This window comes from Drosophila albomicans, chromosome 3, assembly GCF_009650485.2.
Source record: "Drosophila albomicans strain 15112-1751.03 chromosome 3, ASM965048v2, whole genome shotgun sequence".
Lineage (NCBI taxonomy): Eukaryota > Metazoa > Arthropoda > Insecta > Diptera > Drosophilidae > Drosophila > Drosophila albomicans.
Genome location: NC_047629.2, coordinates 33,965,215 through 33,981,572, shown reverse-complemented (window position 1 = coordinate 33,981,572; position 16,358 = coordinate 33,965,215). Strand labels below are relative to the sequence as shown.

At 41.6% G+C, this 16,358-nt stretch overlaps 1 protein-coding gene across 2 annotated transcripts in view; it reads right to left on the bottom strand.

Annotated features, from left to right (window-relative positions):
• The window catches only part of LOC117572729 (serine-rich adhesin for platelets), a 156,854-nt gene that overhangs the window by 114,565 nt on the left and 25,931 nt on the right, over positions 1 to 16,358 (bottom strand). For both annotated transcript variants that reach the window (XM_052005647.1, XM_034255800.2), the window contains exons 3-4: positions 13,522 to 16,283; positions 10,356 to 12,469 (exon numbers count right to left, since the gene is read on the bottom strand). In XM_052005647.1, the coding sequence (XP_051861607.1) occupies positions 10,356 to 12,469; positions 13,522 to 16,052 (4,645 nt within the window). In that variant the 5' untranslated portion in view covers positions 16,053 to 16,283. The remainder of the gene's footprint in view (positions 1 to 10,355; positions 12,470 to 13,521; positions 16,284 to 16,358) is intronic.

Genomic DNA, 16,358 nt, shown 5'->3' with positions numbered 1-16,358 from the left:
ATTGCGCAAATCAGTGCAAACAACTTGGCCATAAACATGCACATAAAAGCCACAGTTGGAGCTGCTCTGCAGATTGAGCTGCAGATGCGGTTGGAGTTTTCTTTGCAATTGCAGATATGAGTGCAAAACGTGTAAATGCTAAAAGAGATCATCAATGTGATGGCAAAAAGCAGACGAAATAAAAGCGAGCACAATTCGTGGGGTAACTTTGAAACGTCGAAGTTGAAATACTCTAAACAACGATTTAAATAAATAGAAATTATTGGTGAATACTAGAATAATAATAAAAGTATTTGAAGTAATGAATTAAATAATTATAATTTAATGAATAATACAAAAAATGTAAGAAAACTTTATCAAGTAAGAAATAAACAATAAGTTCCATCAAAGAAAACTTCGCTTCAGTTTCTTATCGCTTAACATTTGTAGTTCTCGAATGTTAATTCTAATTAATTTCATCAAAATATCTGAAGTATCTTTCAACTACAGTCAACTCCAAAAACAATCTAAAATCCCAGAAAAATTCCAATAAAAAAGCCTTATCGCCCTAGAAAATCAGCTTATCATTCCGATCAGTCGGTTATAGAGTTTATAGAGTGAAATCTGACGCATTGCGAACAATTTTATGTCAAGCACGTATTAGCCTCGTTAAGTGCAAGAGATGACAACACAATTCTGCCCTGATCACAACTAAATCCGCAGCAGCTTATCGTACTTCTTTGCCGGGAGAAAAGTTGTTGTCAATGCTAATGGAGGAGAGTGGAGAATCGTCATCGCTAAAGGGTTTCGGGTTGAGAACCAGGAAAAAGAGTTTTGCAGCTGCGGGCCAGGTTAAATAACTCACTCAGCGGACGTGTGGCTAATTCAATTTAGCTGCGAACGTCTATTGGCCAGTTTAAGTGGCACGTTAAGCGAAGACTGAGGATTGAGCCCACACACTAAAGACTTCGATGGACTGGACTGGAGGAGGGAAAGGGCTAATAAAACCTCTCTTTTACCTTGCGAGATGCTCGCATAATCATAAAACACAAAACTCAATTACAACATTTGATGCTCAAGGCCACAAATAAGCTAAGTTACGATGCGTCAACATTTTTAGCCTGTGAGAGAGGGAAGTGAAGGAAAGGTGAGGAAAGAGTCGACGCAACATCGAAGTGATGCATTGCTTTATTACCACAAAACTGAGTTGGAGCGAGGCGAGACGAGGCGAGTTCTCAGTCTTCTCTTCCACCTCAGTCAGTGTTGCAGACGCGCTTGTGCAACACAGTCTGCAATATGCATAATTATGCGCTGCAACGCCCTCTGTCAGCGGCTGCCCAGTCAGCAGGTCTCCGCTCACTGGACGCCAGACAGAGTCTGCACTACACTGCACTGGGGTATCCTTCTCCTTCGTTCGTTTGTTCGTTCGTTCGGCTCGTTTTTAGCGCTAGGCTGTCTTGTCAGCAGGATTAAGCAATTTTCAGCTTGGTTTGCGCTTTTCGCTTTTCGCTTTGCCTGTCCGCGCCACGTCGTCATGGCAACTCCCATCCTGTTCTGCCCTCCGCTGTCCCGCCCTCTTCTCTCCCGCCCGCTTCCTGTCTGTCTTCAATCTCAGTTGCGCCGCCGTCGACCCACTGCCCACGTTGACAAAAAAAATATAAAAAGAATGAACGAAACCGCACACACAAAAAAAGAGCGCTGCTAAAATTTTGCGATGCGTTAAATTTTGTTAATTTAAGCCGCACGCTGCGGCCGATCTCTGTAGAGGTGTTAATGTGCTGCTGCAACGTTGCAACATGTTGCATCTTTATTAATTTCGTTTTTATACCCGACCAGCAAAAGAAAAGCAGGGTAGGAGCTGAAGATAAGAAAGTGTATAACAAACTGTGGTATAGAATATTTAAAATGTATAGCTATTAATATATCATTAGAGTGAAAACTCTCTTGGCAATACAGTCTTCTGAAACTAAAAAGTGATCACTTAAAGGAATATCTTAATAATTGAAGGAGCCACTAAGTAAGTTTTCACTGTAGTACATTTTAGCACTATTTCCACCCAACGTTATTTTCTACTATCGGTCTTTTTTATAAATATTCAGTCTCTACACAGAGACTAAACAATCTAGTTTGATTTAAGATTATTTTGGTCTTAAAAACAAATCCTTAATCAAGATTTTTATAATAAATTTATATATTCATTTTAAAAACATTTCATCTTTGTTCATTTTTGACATCATATAATCTTTTATTCGTGTTGCTTAAAGAATTTTATCAACCAATGTTGTACTAAATTAAAAATCCATGTAATTCAGTTTTAAATTTGACAGGTATTTTACAGTCAATCATTATCACTGCAGCTCTCGCTTGTTGCCTTCTTGGCGTGCGTGGCACGTTCTGCATGGGAAGTTTTGGTTTTCACACCATTCAAAGAGAAAAGAGTGTCTCTTAAAGTGCGGCAACTGCGACAGCGGTGTTCTTTATGACTCAGTCGACAGGACGTTTTGGGCTTGACACTCGAGTCAATTCAATAACTATCAGCGTTTAATGTTTGTGGTTCTTTCACCTACGACAAGCAACAGGCCACATTCAAACGCTCAACTGCTGCCCCCACTCGAAACCATTATCATTAAGCTCAACTCATTAACAGCCTTGGCAGATGTCAGTTGCAAACTCAAACTCAGGTTGGTGCAATCGCAATTGCAATTGCTGCCACAATTGTGGCCGGGTTAACCCCATTCGCAGGCTCTGTAGGTTGGCCAAAAACAAACCCAAACTAATCAGTTGTCATGTCTCGGCAAAACTTCTTAACTGTTTCTCTTTTTTTTTTGTGCAGCTGAGAAGGAGGAAAGTCAGATGAAGAAGAAGGTGTCAGAGGGTGGAGGCAATATCAAGTGCTGTCTCTCTGCACTTTCAAATCCAATTAAGAGTGTGAACTTGCAACGCGTTGCAAATTAACAGACAGATAAACAGCAACAACAGCAACAACAGTAACAACAACAACAAAGTGACATTGTCACATTAAATGCGAAACAAAGCGAAAAATGTGCAACAGTAGCCGAAGAGTGAAAGAGCGAGGTATATGTGCGGAATAGAGCGAGATAGCAGCTAGAGAATGCTTTGCCAAGCCCAGCTGCACTTTAGTGTCAAACGCAACCAAGCCGAACCCCTGATTCCCGATCCCGAACCTCCGAGCCTCGGATCCCAAGCCAAGCTCACGGCTATGCCTCATTACAAAGATCTGCTTCTGGGTACGAGTCTCGACATCGACTTCCACTTCGACTTCGACTGCGACTGCGACACAGGCAGCTGCAATTATCACATTGCCAAATGGTCACGGACCACGAAATCTTAACTTCCAGATAGCAGAACCCAAAACACAGTCATAAGTAGAGAACCCCAAGCACACACTCTATGCACTCTATGACTTCATCACAGTTGCTGTCGCAGTTGCTGTCCTTTCCTCTTTCCTCCTGCCTCCTCAATATTCATTCACCCCATTTGCTATTTGCTTTTCTTTCTCTGGTTTTTTTTTTTTTGTGCACATTGTGTGTCATAATTCTCGCCAGGTTGACATTTATGATGTGTGCTGCCCATGTGTGAGACTCAAGCTCAACGTTTTGCGATTTGAGTGCGATAAAACAATGAAAATGAAGTCATGTCTCGCCTTCCCAATGGATTTCTCTTGCTTTTCGCCTTTGCTTTGCCTTTGCTTTGCTCGACTGACTCGACTTCCACACCAAATTGGACATGCAGCAAGTGTTAAATAATTAGCTAAAGATTTTTTATTTTCCTTCACGCCTCGGACTTTGGGTGTGGCTGTTAATTAAGGCTTTCATTGTGCCGCTAACTAACTAGAGAATGTAACTAAAGGTCTGCTTTGCGATTTTGTCTCCGTATTTGCCTATTGGTTAGCTTGCAACAAGGATGCTAGGCAGCTGATCAGATAAGTCAGCTTTATCTTAAGTGTTACTTTACAAATAAAAAAAAATACATATTTGTTTGTAATGACACACGTTAAAACCTTAACATTTTAGAATAATTTGAAAGGAATCTTAGATTAGTCAACAAGTTTAATATCTGCTTACTGAATTTACAATGAAAACTAATAGTTAATAGAAATTTTCAGATAATTGAGATGCTCCAAAAAAAGATGAAAATAACAAAATAAAAATAGAAAAATCAACAATGTTTTTGTCAACTAAGTTAACTAATGTAAACACAGGAAATATGTTGACCCTGGAAGTCAATTCTTTACATATCGAATGCTCGTCAACTTTTGTTTGCTTTACTTCATTATTTCCTTTATTAATTTGCTTTATTTATTGTATGTTATAATGCCGTTTTTATCTACTGCAAAATCATTGCAATTAATTTCTATTAATTGTTTTTTTATCTTGATGGCATTGAATTTACTTTACCAGTCAGAAAGAAAACTCGCAAGATTTTTCAATTACATTATTTGCAATTTAAACTCAGAGCTCGCTGTCCAATTCAATGTGAACCCACATTGTTTGCCTATCAACCATTTAAGATCCTTAAATGGCACTGACAATATTGACCCAATGCTCAAGAATCACTGTCAAATGAAATGTTGTTCATCTTTATGTTTTTTGTAAACGACTCTGAAGCCAATATACAACTGCAACTATATGTGAAAAAGGGCTGACATAAAAGCGAAAGAGAACTGAATTCATATTTCTCAAGTGAATTGCCTGAGTGGACAGTAAATGACTTTTGGGTGATATTCAGTTGAAATGGAAGAACGGCATTGAGTGCAGCAATTCCATCATTTGCCCTTTGCCATATCATCTTGCAGTTCATTCGGGTTTTTCTTTCCTCTTCAACCAGTTGCCAGTTTTGCAATTACTTTTGCCAGTCTCGAGATTATTTTGCATATTTATAAAGTGAACGAGAGAAATGCTGATGCTGATGCTGCTGCTGATGCTTTATGGCAGCTGCTGGCAACAAATCAAATTGAATCGATACTGAAACGAATCGGAATCGTGTTGCGTTGCAACGAATTGAATCAGTCAGTCAATCAGTTTGCTCTTTGACCTATGGTCGAACGCGTCTCAAAGTGTTTGAGAGGGTGTTGCATTTTCTGGCTCATCGATTGTCAAATTAAATGCCATTTAAAATCAATCAAATCAACTGGAAACTTGACAGCATTTTGTGGTGCCAATCGGTTTTGTGGCTACCAATTCGAATTGGTCGTTAAACCGTTGCATTGCGGTTTAGCTAACGGTTCCATATTGATTACCATTAATTCGCTCGATTGATGGCACTTTGATTGAGGTGCATTGGAGCTGTTAATAAAGTTCTGCTTATCAAGTTTAAATGTCCATTTTCACCTAGTATTTGTATACATTCTATTTCACACACAATGCGACATCAACCAAAAAAACCAAAACCAACACTCGACACTTTTTATTTACCAAACAATTTGAAAACGAGAAAACCGCAAAACAGCAAAATTAGCTACAAAATCTAATCAAAAGACCCCGAGGCGCCAACAACAACAACAACAATAACAACAACAGTCAACCAATTCGACATGTAATTACATGAAAACCAACTGCAATAACAACACAAACACACACGAGAAGGAAACCCCGAAAAATCGAATTGAAAATTAATTTCAAATTAATTTCGAATTCACAAAAGCGATAAATTTTGCGCAATGTTCGTGACACACACACAAAATCAGTCAGAGGGCGAAAGGGGAGAAGGCGGAGAGCGACCGGAAAATGTCTACAGCACTTGTAATCAAATAAACAGACAAGGCTGTCAATAGAAAATTGTAAGCCAGAGCACAAATAAAACACCTAAGGAATAGCAATAAAGAATAGGCGAATAATTTATGCGCTCTCGAGTGTAAGACTAAAAGTGCTAAGCAATGTATAGTTTACTACATTTATATAACATTTTATATATAAATTGAGCATTTTACATAAATAAAGCAATCAAATTGAATTTGCCCAGCACTTTTCAAACAAGACACAAACCCGCACAAGCAGCAAATATTTTTCGTTGCATACTTTTGAGTGCTAGAAAATATGCCTGTCGTTCCTGCACTCAACATTTATTTCTGGCGCCTGAGAGTATGCAACAAGAAATTGCAATCAATCTGGTACTAAAGGGAATTGCAATCGACAACAATTGAAAAGCTTTTATTTGTGCAACACAAGTCTCATTGCAAATGCTAGCTACTCGCATGCAGTTTAACAAATACCCTAACATCCTGCGCCAACTTTGTTGTCATGCATTTTCATTAGCCCAGTGGAGAATAAAGTGGTTCCTGCAAGTCGTCTAAGCGGGTGCCATGTGCCCAAAAGCAATTATGCGAAGCGTTGGCAGCGACAGCGGGAGGAAGGTCGGAGGTCGGAACAAGACCACAGCTGGCCAGCTTGCCAGTCAGTTGGTCATTATGGCTCAAAATCCAATTTCAAAGTGTTGAGTGCACTGACTGAGCATTGAACGGGAAGCAACAGGAGTGAAGCCCTAGGCACTCTAGCTGGTGAACAACGGATAGCTGAAGCTGAAGGCAAACAGGGTTAACTGCAAGTTGAGCTCAGTTGGTGCGGTTGAGTGGTAACTGTTTACGGATTAGCGAGATCAACAAGGCGCTTCGCTTCATGTGGGGTAGCGGTGGGGATAAAAGGATGGTTGGGAACGAACACAACACGCTTAGCTTGTTGGCCGTAATGATAAGGATGTTATCGGGAAAAATGTCGTATCGAGGCAATCTGACCATATGGACAACGAAATGGAATCATAAAACACAGACAAATTTGCTGACAGCCGATAAGAGAACACACAACCAATATCAATGCACTTTGGTTATAAAAATAATTATCAGAGAGTGAGAGAGAACGATCAATAAAGAGAGAGGCGGCAGACAATGGTTTGTAATTATGAAATTCGACGTTGTGTGATAATAACTCTTTTTATGACCACAAAATACCAGAAAAACTTTGCTTTAATTACATTTATGCAGAACAATGATAAATGTAAAGAAAACGCAAAAAGAAAGAAAAATCCACAGAATGTTTGCATAAATTGCAATTTGTTGAGTTTAAACCAGAAAAATACCCCAAATAGTTAACACTCTGAGGCAATGGAAAATAAAACCATAAATGCCAAAAATTCTATTACTATCAGCACATTGGATAAGACTAGCTCCCGATCGATTGATGACGTCATATAGTAATTGATTTTATGATTATTTACAAAGAAATACAAATTTTTTGAAATGGAATTCAATTGTCAGCTATTGATTAGATACGGAATAAATAGTTTAATAAAATCTGGCACATTACAAACTATGTGACCCACTGTGCCGTTATGCAAATTGCAATTCAGTGTCCAGCAAAATCGCATTAATATTTCGTGGTGGGGATGCCAGCCATCCAATCTGGACGCACCGAAATGCATTTTGGTATGCAAATTCCTTTTGCTATCCTCACACACACACGCACTCACACACTCGCACCTGTTGTTTTGGCCTTGCTTGCACAGCCAGGTGCCAATATTTGTCAGTTTTTTGTTTAATTAAAACATTTTGCCAATATTTTATATATGATCCCCGGCCCACCTGAACAACACACCTCTCTGCGGTTGCCCTATTGATTTCGATTTGATTTTGTTGCCGTTGCTTTCGTTGTTGTTGTTGTTTCTGTTGTTCTGTAACCCAAAATGTAAATGACTCGTTTGCACAGGTAACGCAAATCCAATGCACATGAAATATTTAAGCCAAACAATTATAGTAGAGCGAGATAGATATACAGTATTCATGCATCTGCACTGCATACGCGTCGTATACGCAATGAAATTGTATTATTTTTACCTTTCACAGACCCAAAAATTTGCATTTTTGGTGGCAACGTGTTGTTTTTTGCTTTTCTGATTGCTACTTTTTGTTTATATCGACCACATGCACAAACACACACAGGTTAAATAAAAATAATTTGTTCTGTATGCTGCTAAAATAAAATTCTGGCATATTTAAGAATATAATTCACATTGTATTGTCGACGGCAATTCGACCATATTTCATCCATTACGCTTTACATGCGAAATTAAATGTAAAATTCATATTTTGATAGTCAAATGCGCTGGCCAATATTCTATAGTCGTATTAATGAATTCCAAATGCCAGAAAATTGTTTCGATTTATCGACAGTTGTTGGAATTAAATGCTTAAAACAATGAAAAACAATACTTGATAGAAAAGAGGTAAAATATTCTCGTGAATTATTTTCCACAGATAAAATGCACATTTCTTTTCAAGTAGTTCAAAATAGAAAAGAAAACATTAAATGGTTAAATTAATTATAAAATAATTGAGAAATGAGTTTATCTTCGCGAAAAAACTGCAAGAATTAAAAACACATTTTTTTCTAGCATTTTAAAATACAAAAATCATTAAATACTATTAAAAATAAAAACAATTATTCAATACAATTCTTTTTGTCCAATATTAATAGGCAATTCGTTTAAGAATCGTGGAAGTAAACACATAATTATTAACCTTAAAGTAGCCCAAACCCTGTAAAATGCAACGAAAACATTTCTCTACAAAAACGTGAAGCTAGTAGAAACAGTTTCTGCTAAAATTGCATTCACACTTTTGGCAAAAGTTGACCACTAATAACTAGAGCCAACTGACCAAACAAAACTGTTGTCCTAAATCGGAACAACGCTTCAGAGTCAGTTTTTGGGGTGGCATCAAGTCCATAAAGTCCATTAGTGGCATTTTGCATATGGCCAAAAAATAGGGACGCAGGCGAAAAGTATAGAACATTTTCAGCTCTCAAAATTGCGGTCACTGGAGAGCGGCTCAGCAGCGACCGGGCAAAGTAGGGGTATAGAGTGAGTGAGGGACGAGTGAGAGGAAATAGCGTTGAATGTTACAAACTCATATGGAGACCAATAATTGGATGCGTCCGACTGAACAGACTGACAGTTTTAGAGACGAAACTTGTCAAAAATCAACTTACTAAGCGGTCCCGCAAGGGGAACTTCACCCCAAATAGACCACAGCTCTATATACACAGTACTGTCTCCCATTCCTCACCCAACCCACTAGCAAACAACGCACACACAAAAAAACCTCTTTCAGTTCTTCTCGTCCTTCCTGTCAGTTTCAGTGCTGCGCATTTGCGGTAAATTTGCAATTGAATGCCAAACCATAGGGAGATATCTGCCGACCATTAACAGCAAACAGAATCGCCCCGAAAAATTGCAAAATAATATTATGGAGAAATTGGAGCACTAGCCTCTAGAGCTTCTAGAGTTGTGCGCTGGCAATATTGCTCTGTGTGTTCATTTGCTGCCATCAATTTTGAATTCGTATTCTGAGGTATTTACAAAGGAAAGCGATTGTCGATGAGCATCGATTTTTAATTTCGTTTGCTAAATTTCAATTTTGCAGGTTCCAAATCAAAGGTAGTTAGCAGAGATGGATTATATCCTTTATTTACTAAGAAGAGTTTAGTAGAATTTTGGGCAGAATTTTTAGGCAAATCGAGTAGTTGGAATTTGAATGATCATCAAAATTGTTGTCATCTACTGTGTCCATGTAATAAATTCCATCCTCTAGCTATACACATCAATTTTACAACATAAAGCACATTAATATAGAGTAAGCTAGGGTTTAGAATGGTTGTTCCATGATGTTATATGCATTATATTGTATATTTCGAATGCAGCAGCATATAGATATACCAAATATAATATTTGGAATATATATAGGTTGTTCCATGATGTTATATGTATTATATTGTATATTTCGAATGCAGATAGATAGGTAGATATACCTAATATAATATTTGGAATATATAGTACTAATTGCATTGTTGTGTGCTCGACCAAATATAGTATTTAATATATTTAAGTATTTTTTTGGTATATTAATTTGACGTATTTTTACGCAAGGTATCTTTAAGATATCCATTTTGAATCAAATTAAAACATTACGCTGTTTTCGTACAAATATGTCAAATTAATATTACGAAGAAATATTAAAAAATATACTTAATATTATATTTGTTTGAGCACACTCCACTGTAATTTAATACTTGTTTTCCTGAAGGAAATACAACGCAGTTAACAGTTAGAGCATCGAAAGAATAAAATATTCTATATAGAATTATAACGCTATTATCATAATACAATATAACTTAATGACTTGCAACACCTTTGTAGAACAATTGATATAAAATGCAACACTTGACCTCTGAAGCCAAACGTGGCTAGAAGCGTTTGTTGGCCATTAACGGTATGTGGACTGTTAGTGTGCACTGAGCTCTTGGCTTAAGCCAGAATGCCGTGCGTCACACCCAGAGAGATGTTATCATGACATGACATGCACTCACCTGTTTCGTGTTCTCTATCAAACGCCAATGTTGACACATCCTGCACATCGTCCGCCTCCTCGTTAGGTGGCTCAACAGCTGTGACGCCTTCATTGAGGCAGCTGTCGTTGTTGTTGTTGCTGTTGCTGTTATTGGTGCTGTGATTTTCGACGCTGTCAGTGGCATTGCCATTGATGACCTCGATGACACTTTTGACCGAATCTAGTGATGACGTTGCTGATACCAAAATTGGCGTTGTTATGGGCGTCGTTGCCAGCGACGACGATGACGAAGCTGTTGATATCATCGATGAGCTGGCGCTCAATACACCGCCATTCACTTGCCCCTTTGCACTTTCCACCTCCTCTTCAACTTCGCCCTCAATCTGACGTTGTTGTTGCTTCGTTGTTGCTGCGGCATTCGGCAACTGATGGCTCTCAAAGTGCAGCTCATCCTGCAGCAAATCGACGGCCTGGGCGACAAGATTGTCATTAGATTTGTTGTTGACATTGGGCAAATCCACGCTGGCCAAGGTAATAATTGCACTTGGTTCTTCGTTCGGTTCGTTTTGCTCGACGCCCACAATAATGCGCTCCAGTGGCTTCGGTGGTGGCGTCAACTCGAGGCTGCTGCGACGTTGGGTTGGCGTCGGCTTGACATTCAGGCTCAGCTCGCTGCGCTTGCTCGGCACTGGTGGAGGAGCTGTTTTGGGCTTGATGACAGCCGACGACACTTTGGGCTTGTTGCTGGGCACAGGAGGCTTTGATTTGGGCGCTGCCTCCGCTTTGGGTGTGTCTATGATGTTCTTGTGCAGCACATAGCCCAAGTCGTCTTCGACAATGGGCAGTGCAATTGTTGCCTCCACTGTGGGAAGTTTAATCACTGGCTCCTCAGCGGGCAATTCAATCACTTGCTCAACAGTCGTTTTCTCAACTGTTTGCTCCACTTCAACCGGAGCAGGAGTTTGCTCGGCATGATTCTCCACCTGCTCAAAGGCACTCAGATCAAAGCCTTGCTCATCATCAGCCAGCTCCAGTTTGTAGAGCTTTTCAGCTTCCTTCTTGACCTTCTGATAGCTCTCGATTAGCTTTTGTGCCTCCTGCTCCAGGCGCCGTTCCTCATCGGTCTTCTTCAGCAGCTTGGCGCCCTTCTTGCCGGTCGTATCTTTGCTCTGTTCCAGTCGCTTTGTCACCTGCTTCTCGCCATCCTTGCTGACTATCATCGTTTCGCTGAGCTCACGCTCCAGTGTGGGCAAAGCATTGACATCGACGGGTTCGTCATTCAAAGTCTGTTGGCCCTCCAAATAGGTTTGCTGTTCGGTCTCCTCGACCTCGGTGTAGGTAATGCCGCCATTCTCGGACAGCTGCAGCTGTTTGCCACATTCGGATAAGGTCAAAATACCCTGTTCAATACTCTGTTTATCCTGTGGATTATCCAAACGCTCCGTGAGACGCGTCTCCGCCGAGACGGTGGCAGTCAACGGCTGCAGCTGCTCGACATCCGCAAGGTCGAGCAGATTGTCGTTGCTGCTGATCTTCTTGAAGCGTGCACTGCTCGATTTCGATTCGGCGCTGGTCAGCAGCTGCTCCTCTCCTGTTAAAGCATCCTTGGTGCGTCGCTCACTCAACACTTGCTGCTCACTAACCACACGACGTTCCTCATGGATGGTTGTGGTTGTAATGGGTGTCGATTGGTGCTCCTCGTGATCCTCGCGTTCATCGTAGGGTTGCAGCTTGAAGGCAATATCCGATGTGGGACTCTTGAAGATCGAAGAGGAGCTGCTGCTGCTTAAAGTGCTGCTGCTGCTGCTTGTTTTGGTGGTAATCACCTTGGTTGTAATCGTACGTTGTGTTTTCGTTGAGCTTTGGCTGCTCTCGTCTCTGGTCTCTTCCTGCGTGCTCGTCTCGCTGTGATTCGTTGTGCTGCTGCTGGTGCTTTTCTCAACAATCTGGTCAGCTGTTTGGTCAGCTGCGTCATGGACAACAATCTTATCGCTATCGTTGTCGCACTTCAATTGAGCCGCGAGTGTATCTGTGTTCACTTCCATTTTAACTGTGCTCGACTGTGGCACCTTTGACGACGGTTGCACGTATTGCGGCAACTTCTTCAACTCCTCCACTATCGCACCAGGCGGACTATAAAGCAGAGAAAGAGAGGTTGATACATTGAGTAATTACAGTGATTGAAGTCTTATCAATCTTTGATATGTTAATTTTGTCACCTGTCTCACACACAAAAACACTAAACGGAAATTCGCAAAAGAGAGAGAGAGAGAGAAGAAACCGCAACCGATACCGAAACTGTCTTTTGCCTTTCGCCTCCAAAATAACACTAATTGAGCCAGAAAAAAAACCTAACTCTCTATACTGCCTTCTCTCTATTGCCATTAACTCTTATCGCTGCACATACGAAATATTCAGTCATTATCAGTCAGTCCGCTTGGCGGTGTTAGTAAACACACCGGCATTTGCTGCCTTATCAGCTACCTACGAGTTTACTGAGGGGGTGTGAACCGTTTACCCTTGCCGAATGTGTGAATATTTGTTGTTGTTATATACTGCAAATATATATCTAACAATTTGCGAAAAAAAAATCACATTGCCTGATGAAATGAAATGAATGGGAAATCGACCTGACTAAAGCTAAACCAAAATATATTCGTTGTTCAGGTATTGATCGATTGCATAAGCAAACTATTTATAACGATCTGAATCGGATTGATGTTTGATTTAGTTTGGCAGATTGCATTTCGGCTTAGGGCAAAAATTACTTAAATGCAAACGAAACTTCTAGAGAAATAAACTATCTTCAAATGTTCTTTATCGCTTAAAAGATCTTGACTTCGTTTTTGCATTACTATGATTATATGAATAACAATATCAATTTAATTGCATCGGGATTTTCATTATAACCTCCACATTTTTAATTGTTGTACATAACATAAATTCTACTACTATTTTGATTTGCCGGGCGATAAGCTGAACTGTCTAAATCCTAATCGAAATCCTGCATTAGCTAATCTAATCTCCGTGGTTTTCCAAGTATTTATTATCAATCGATATTTTCTCTCACACTATAAATAATCTCCAATGGTTTATTGGCATTTTAAGAGGAACGAAATATCCGCAAACTTGACCTAAATACAACCTTCTACCTAAACGATTATAATTGTTTCTCAATTACTCACCCATTGGTCAAAGATTGCGGTTCCAGTGAAGAGAATTCCTCTTCGACTTCGCCAATGGTTGGCAGCATATTCGAATGCCAATACATATTGAAGTACGCCTCCGAGGGACCAGGACCATTAATCAATTCCGGTGGACCCAGTTTCTCGCCATCTTCACAAATATATTCACGCTCCGTGCCATCATCGACATCATCCTGATCGCCATCATCCTCATCGCTGCTCGAGCTGGAGTAGCAGGTAGTATTCTCATTATCATCGGCAATCTTCATGCACTTGCCCACCACCAAAGGTGGCGGAGATTCCCTAGAGAGATCCACGGCCTCAGCTGCAACAGCAGCCAGCAAAGCATGAACATCCCTTTGAGCTTTGGGTGAAGCCTCCGGCTTATCTGTAGTGTCCTGTTTGTGCACCAGATCAAACAGACTCGGCAGCTTATCCTCATCCTGCGTCTTACTCTCATACGTCTGAATCTTGAAGCGAATTTCTCGATTGCTGGTCGGCGATGGCGTGTTCACAGGTGTAGTCTTGGGCGTAGCTGGAGGCGTGATTTGCTTAAAAGTCTGCATGCTCAGCTTGGGCTGCTGTTGTGGCGGTGTTGTGGGCAACGTTTGCAGCTTGGGTATCTGAGTCTTTTGCAGCGATTGAACTCGCTCCGGTGGCTTAGGCTTGGGTCCTTTGGGTGAACGTCCTGTACTGCCATTGCTGCAAATCGAGCTGAGCGACTCGGTGGAATTCGAGGTGCTTCTCGAGTTGCCATTAAGCAGCACCGGGATGAAGGTGCGATCGGAAGTGCGGACTGGAGCCTCAGCGGAGTTGGCGCGCTGCAGCGGAGCACGCAGCTGTCCAGGACTGGGACTAGGCTCCTTGGACTTGCTGCGATAGAGACCCAATTTCAGATCCGTTTCAGACTTTTGCTTTTGCAGCAGGCGAGGAATGTTGGAGCCGGTTGGAGGGGGCGATGAAGCGACTATCATTGACTTGACCATCGCTGGCGGTGACTTTTGAGCCGGCGGCGTGCTCACAATGGGAATGCGAGACTTGAGCTGCGGTGACTGTTGCTTAAGTGGCTGAAGATGCAGCTTGATCTCGCCTTCGGTTTTGGCGCGTGAAAAGCCCGGACTGACTATAAGCTTGGCTTTGGGTATCTTTGTGCTGAACTCGCGAACTTCCTTAACCTCTTTGAGCTCCCTTGAGTCCTTTGATTGCTTTATTTCCTTAACTTCCTTCACTTCTTTGACCGCTTTCACCTCCTTTGATTCCATCACCTCTCTGAATTCGTTCCTAGTCTCGTTTGTCGGAGTCTTGGGTGATCCTGGCTTCGGAGTCTCATTGGTAGGCGTTTTATCTGCATCCGTGGGCACTCGCGGAGGCGCCACTTCAATAGGCAGCTTGCTGGGCGTGGCAATCTTCCTTGGCATGGGGATGATGGAACGCTTCTTGGGTTCCACTGTGGCTAGCATCACACGGGGCTTAGGCGTTGGCGTGCCAAGTGGACTGCTCTTTAGCTCTACATTCTCATAAACATTGACTTTCTCAGTCTTGAACTCGACATTTTCGTAGTTATTGCCCGGTATGATTAGCTTAGGCTGACCCAATGTCTGCTCCAGCTGAAACTCCTGCTCGAGTAGCGTGAAAGGTTGCACCAATTTCGCCAACTCCTGACCATTGAGACTGTTGGTCAACTCCGTGTCCGAGGAGTAATTAGAGCCCATCGACAGCTTGTCAATGACTGTGGAAATTGTACTCGCTGTGTCATCCGATTCGGAACCCGCTTTGAGGGATTCAGCAAAGAGATTAATATAGTATTCCGCATCGGGTGGCGGTGTCAATGGCTTCTCGATGACCAATTGAACTGTGGCTGGACCCTCCTTGGAGTTCTGTCGCTTCACCAACTTACGCGGTGGCACTGGAGGCGGTGGCGGAGGTTGGGCATTCAGTGAGATGCAGACCTCCATTTGTTGCTCCTCCTCGCTGGGCGGTTTCTGACCATGACCGTTGCGCACAATCAATTTTATGGCCACATTATCCTTGAGACAGCGAACGCATTCAATGCGTGTCATTTGCGAGACTTGTCGCTCATCGATGCTGAGGATCTCGTCGCCTTCGCGCAGATGACCCCAACTGGTGGCCACCTTGGAGGCAGGACTGTCTGTGGCGCAGGATTGTATGTACAGCTTTTGCACCAGCTCTGTGTTGCGAGTGCCGCCCTGGAAACGCAAGCCGAAGCCCAAACGCTCACCAGGCAGGCGATAGACTGTAACATGCTCTGGTTCGTCCGCTTCGAGTTGCTCCTGTTGATCCTTTTCTAATTGTTCTTGTTGCTGCTGCAGCAGCTGCTGCTGCTCGTTGATGGTCAGCACAGTGATGAATGAGGAGTCTTCAGCCACAGAGCTCTGGCGTTTGACTAGTTTCTTCAAATGGTTTGTGTCTTTGGTGGACGATGTGGGATCGTCGACTTCAACAACGGTTATGTATTCCTCGTCCATTTTTGAACCGTTTGCAGAACCGTTTGCTGCTGTTGTTGAGTCCATGATGGCTTTTGTGGAAAAGCTTTTCGCATGTGACGTTGTTGATCGTTCGTTTGGGTTTCCGCATACGCTAAATACCGTTTCGGTTTGAGCTAAGGCTAAAGACCGTTTCGGTTGTAGCACACGCTACAAACTTAACCGTTTCGTTTCGTTCGCTTGGGTTGTTGCCCTCGCTTTGTGAACTTCAGTTGTGCGGTTGCTGTCTATGCTAAGGTTGACTACTTGTGTTTTGTGCTGCAAACGAAAAGATGATAAATAATAAATTAATACATTTTGTGTAAAAAACGTGCTTACATATTTATAAAAAAA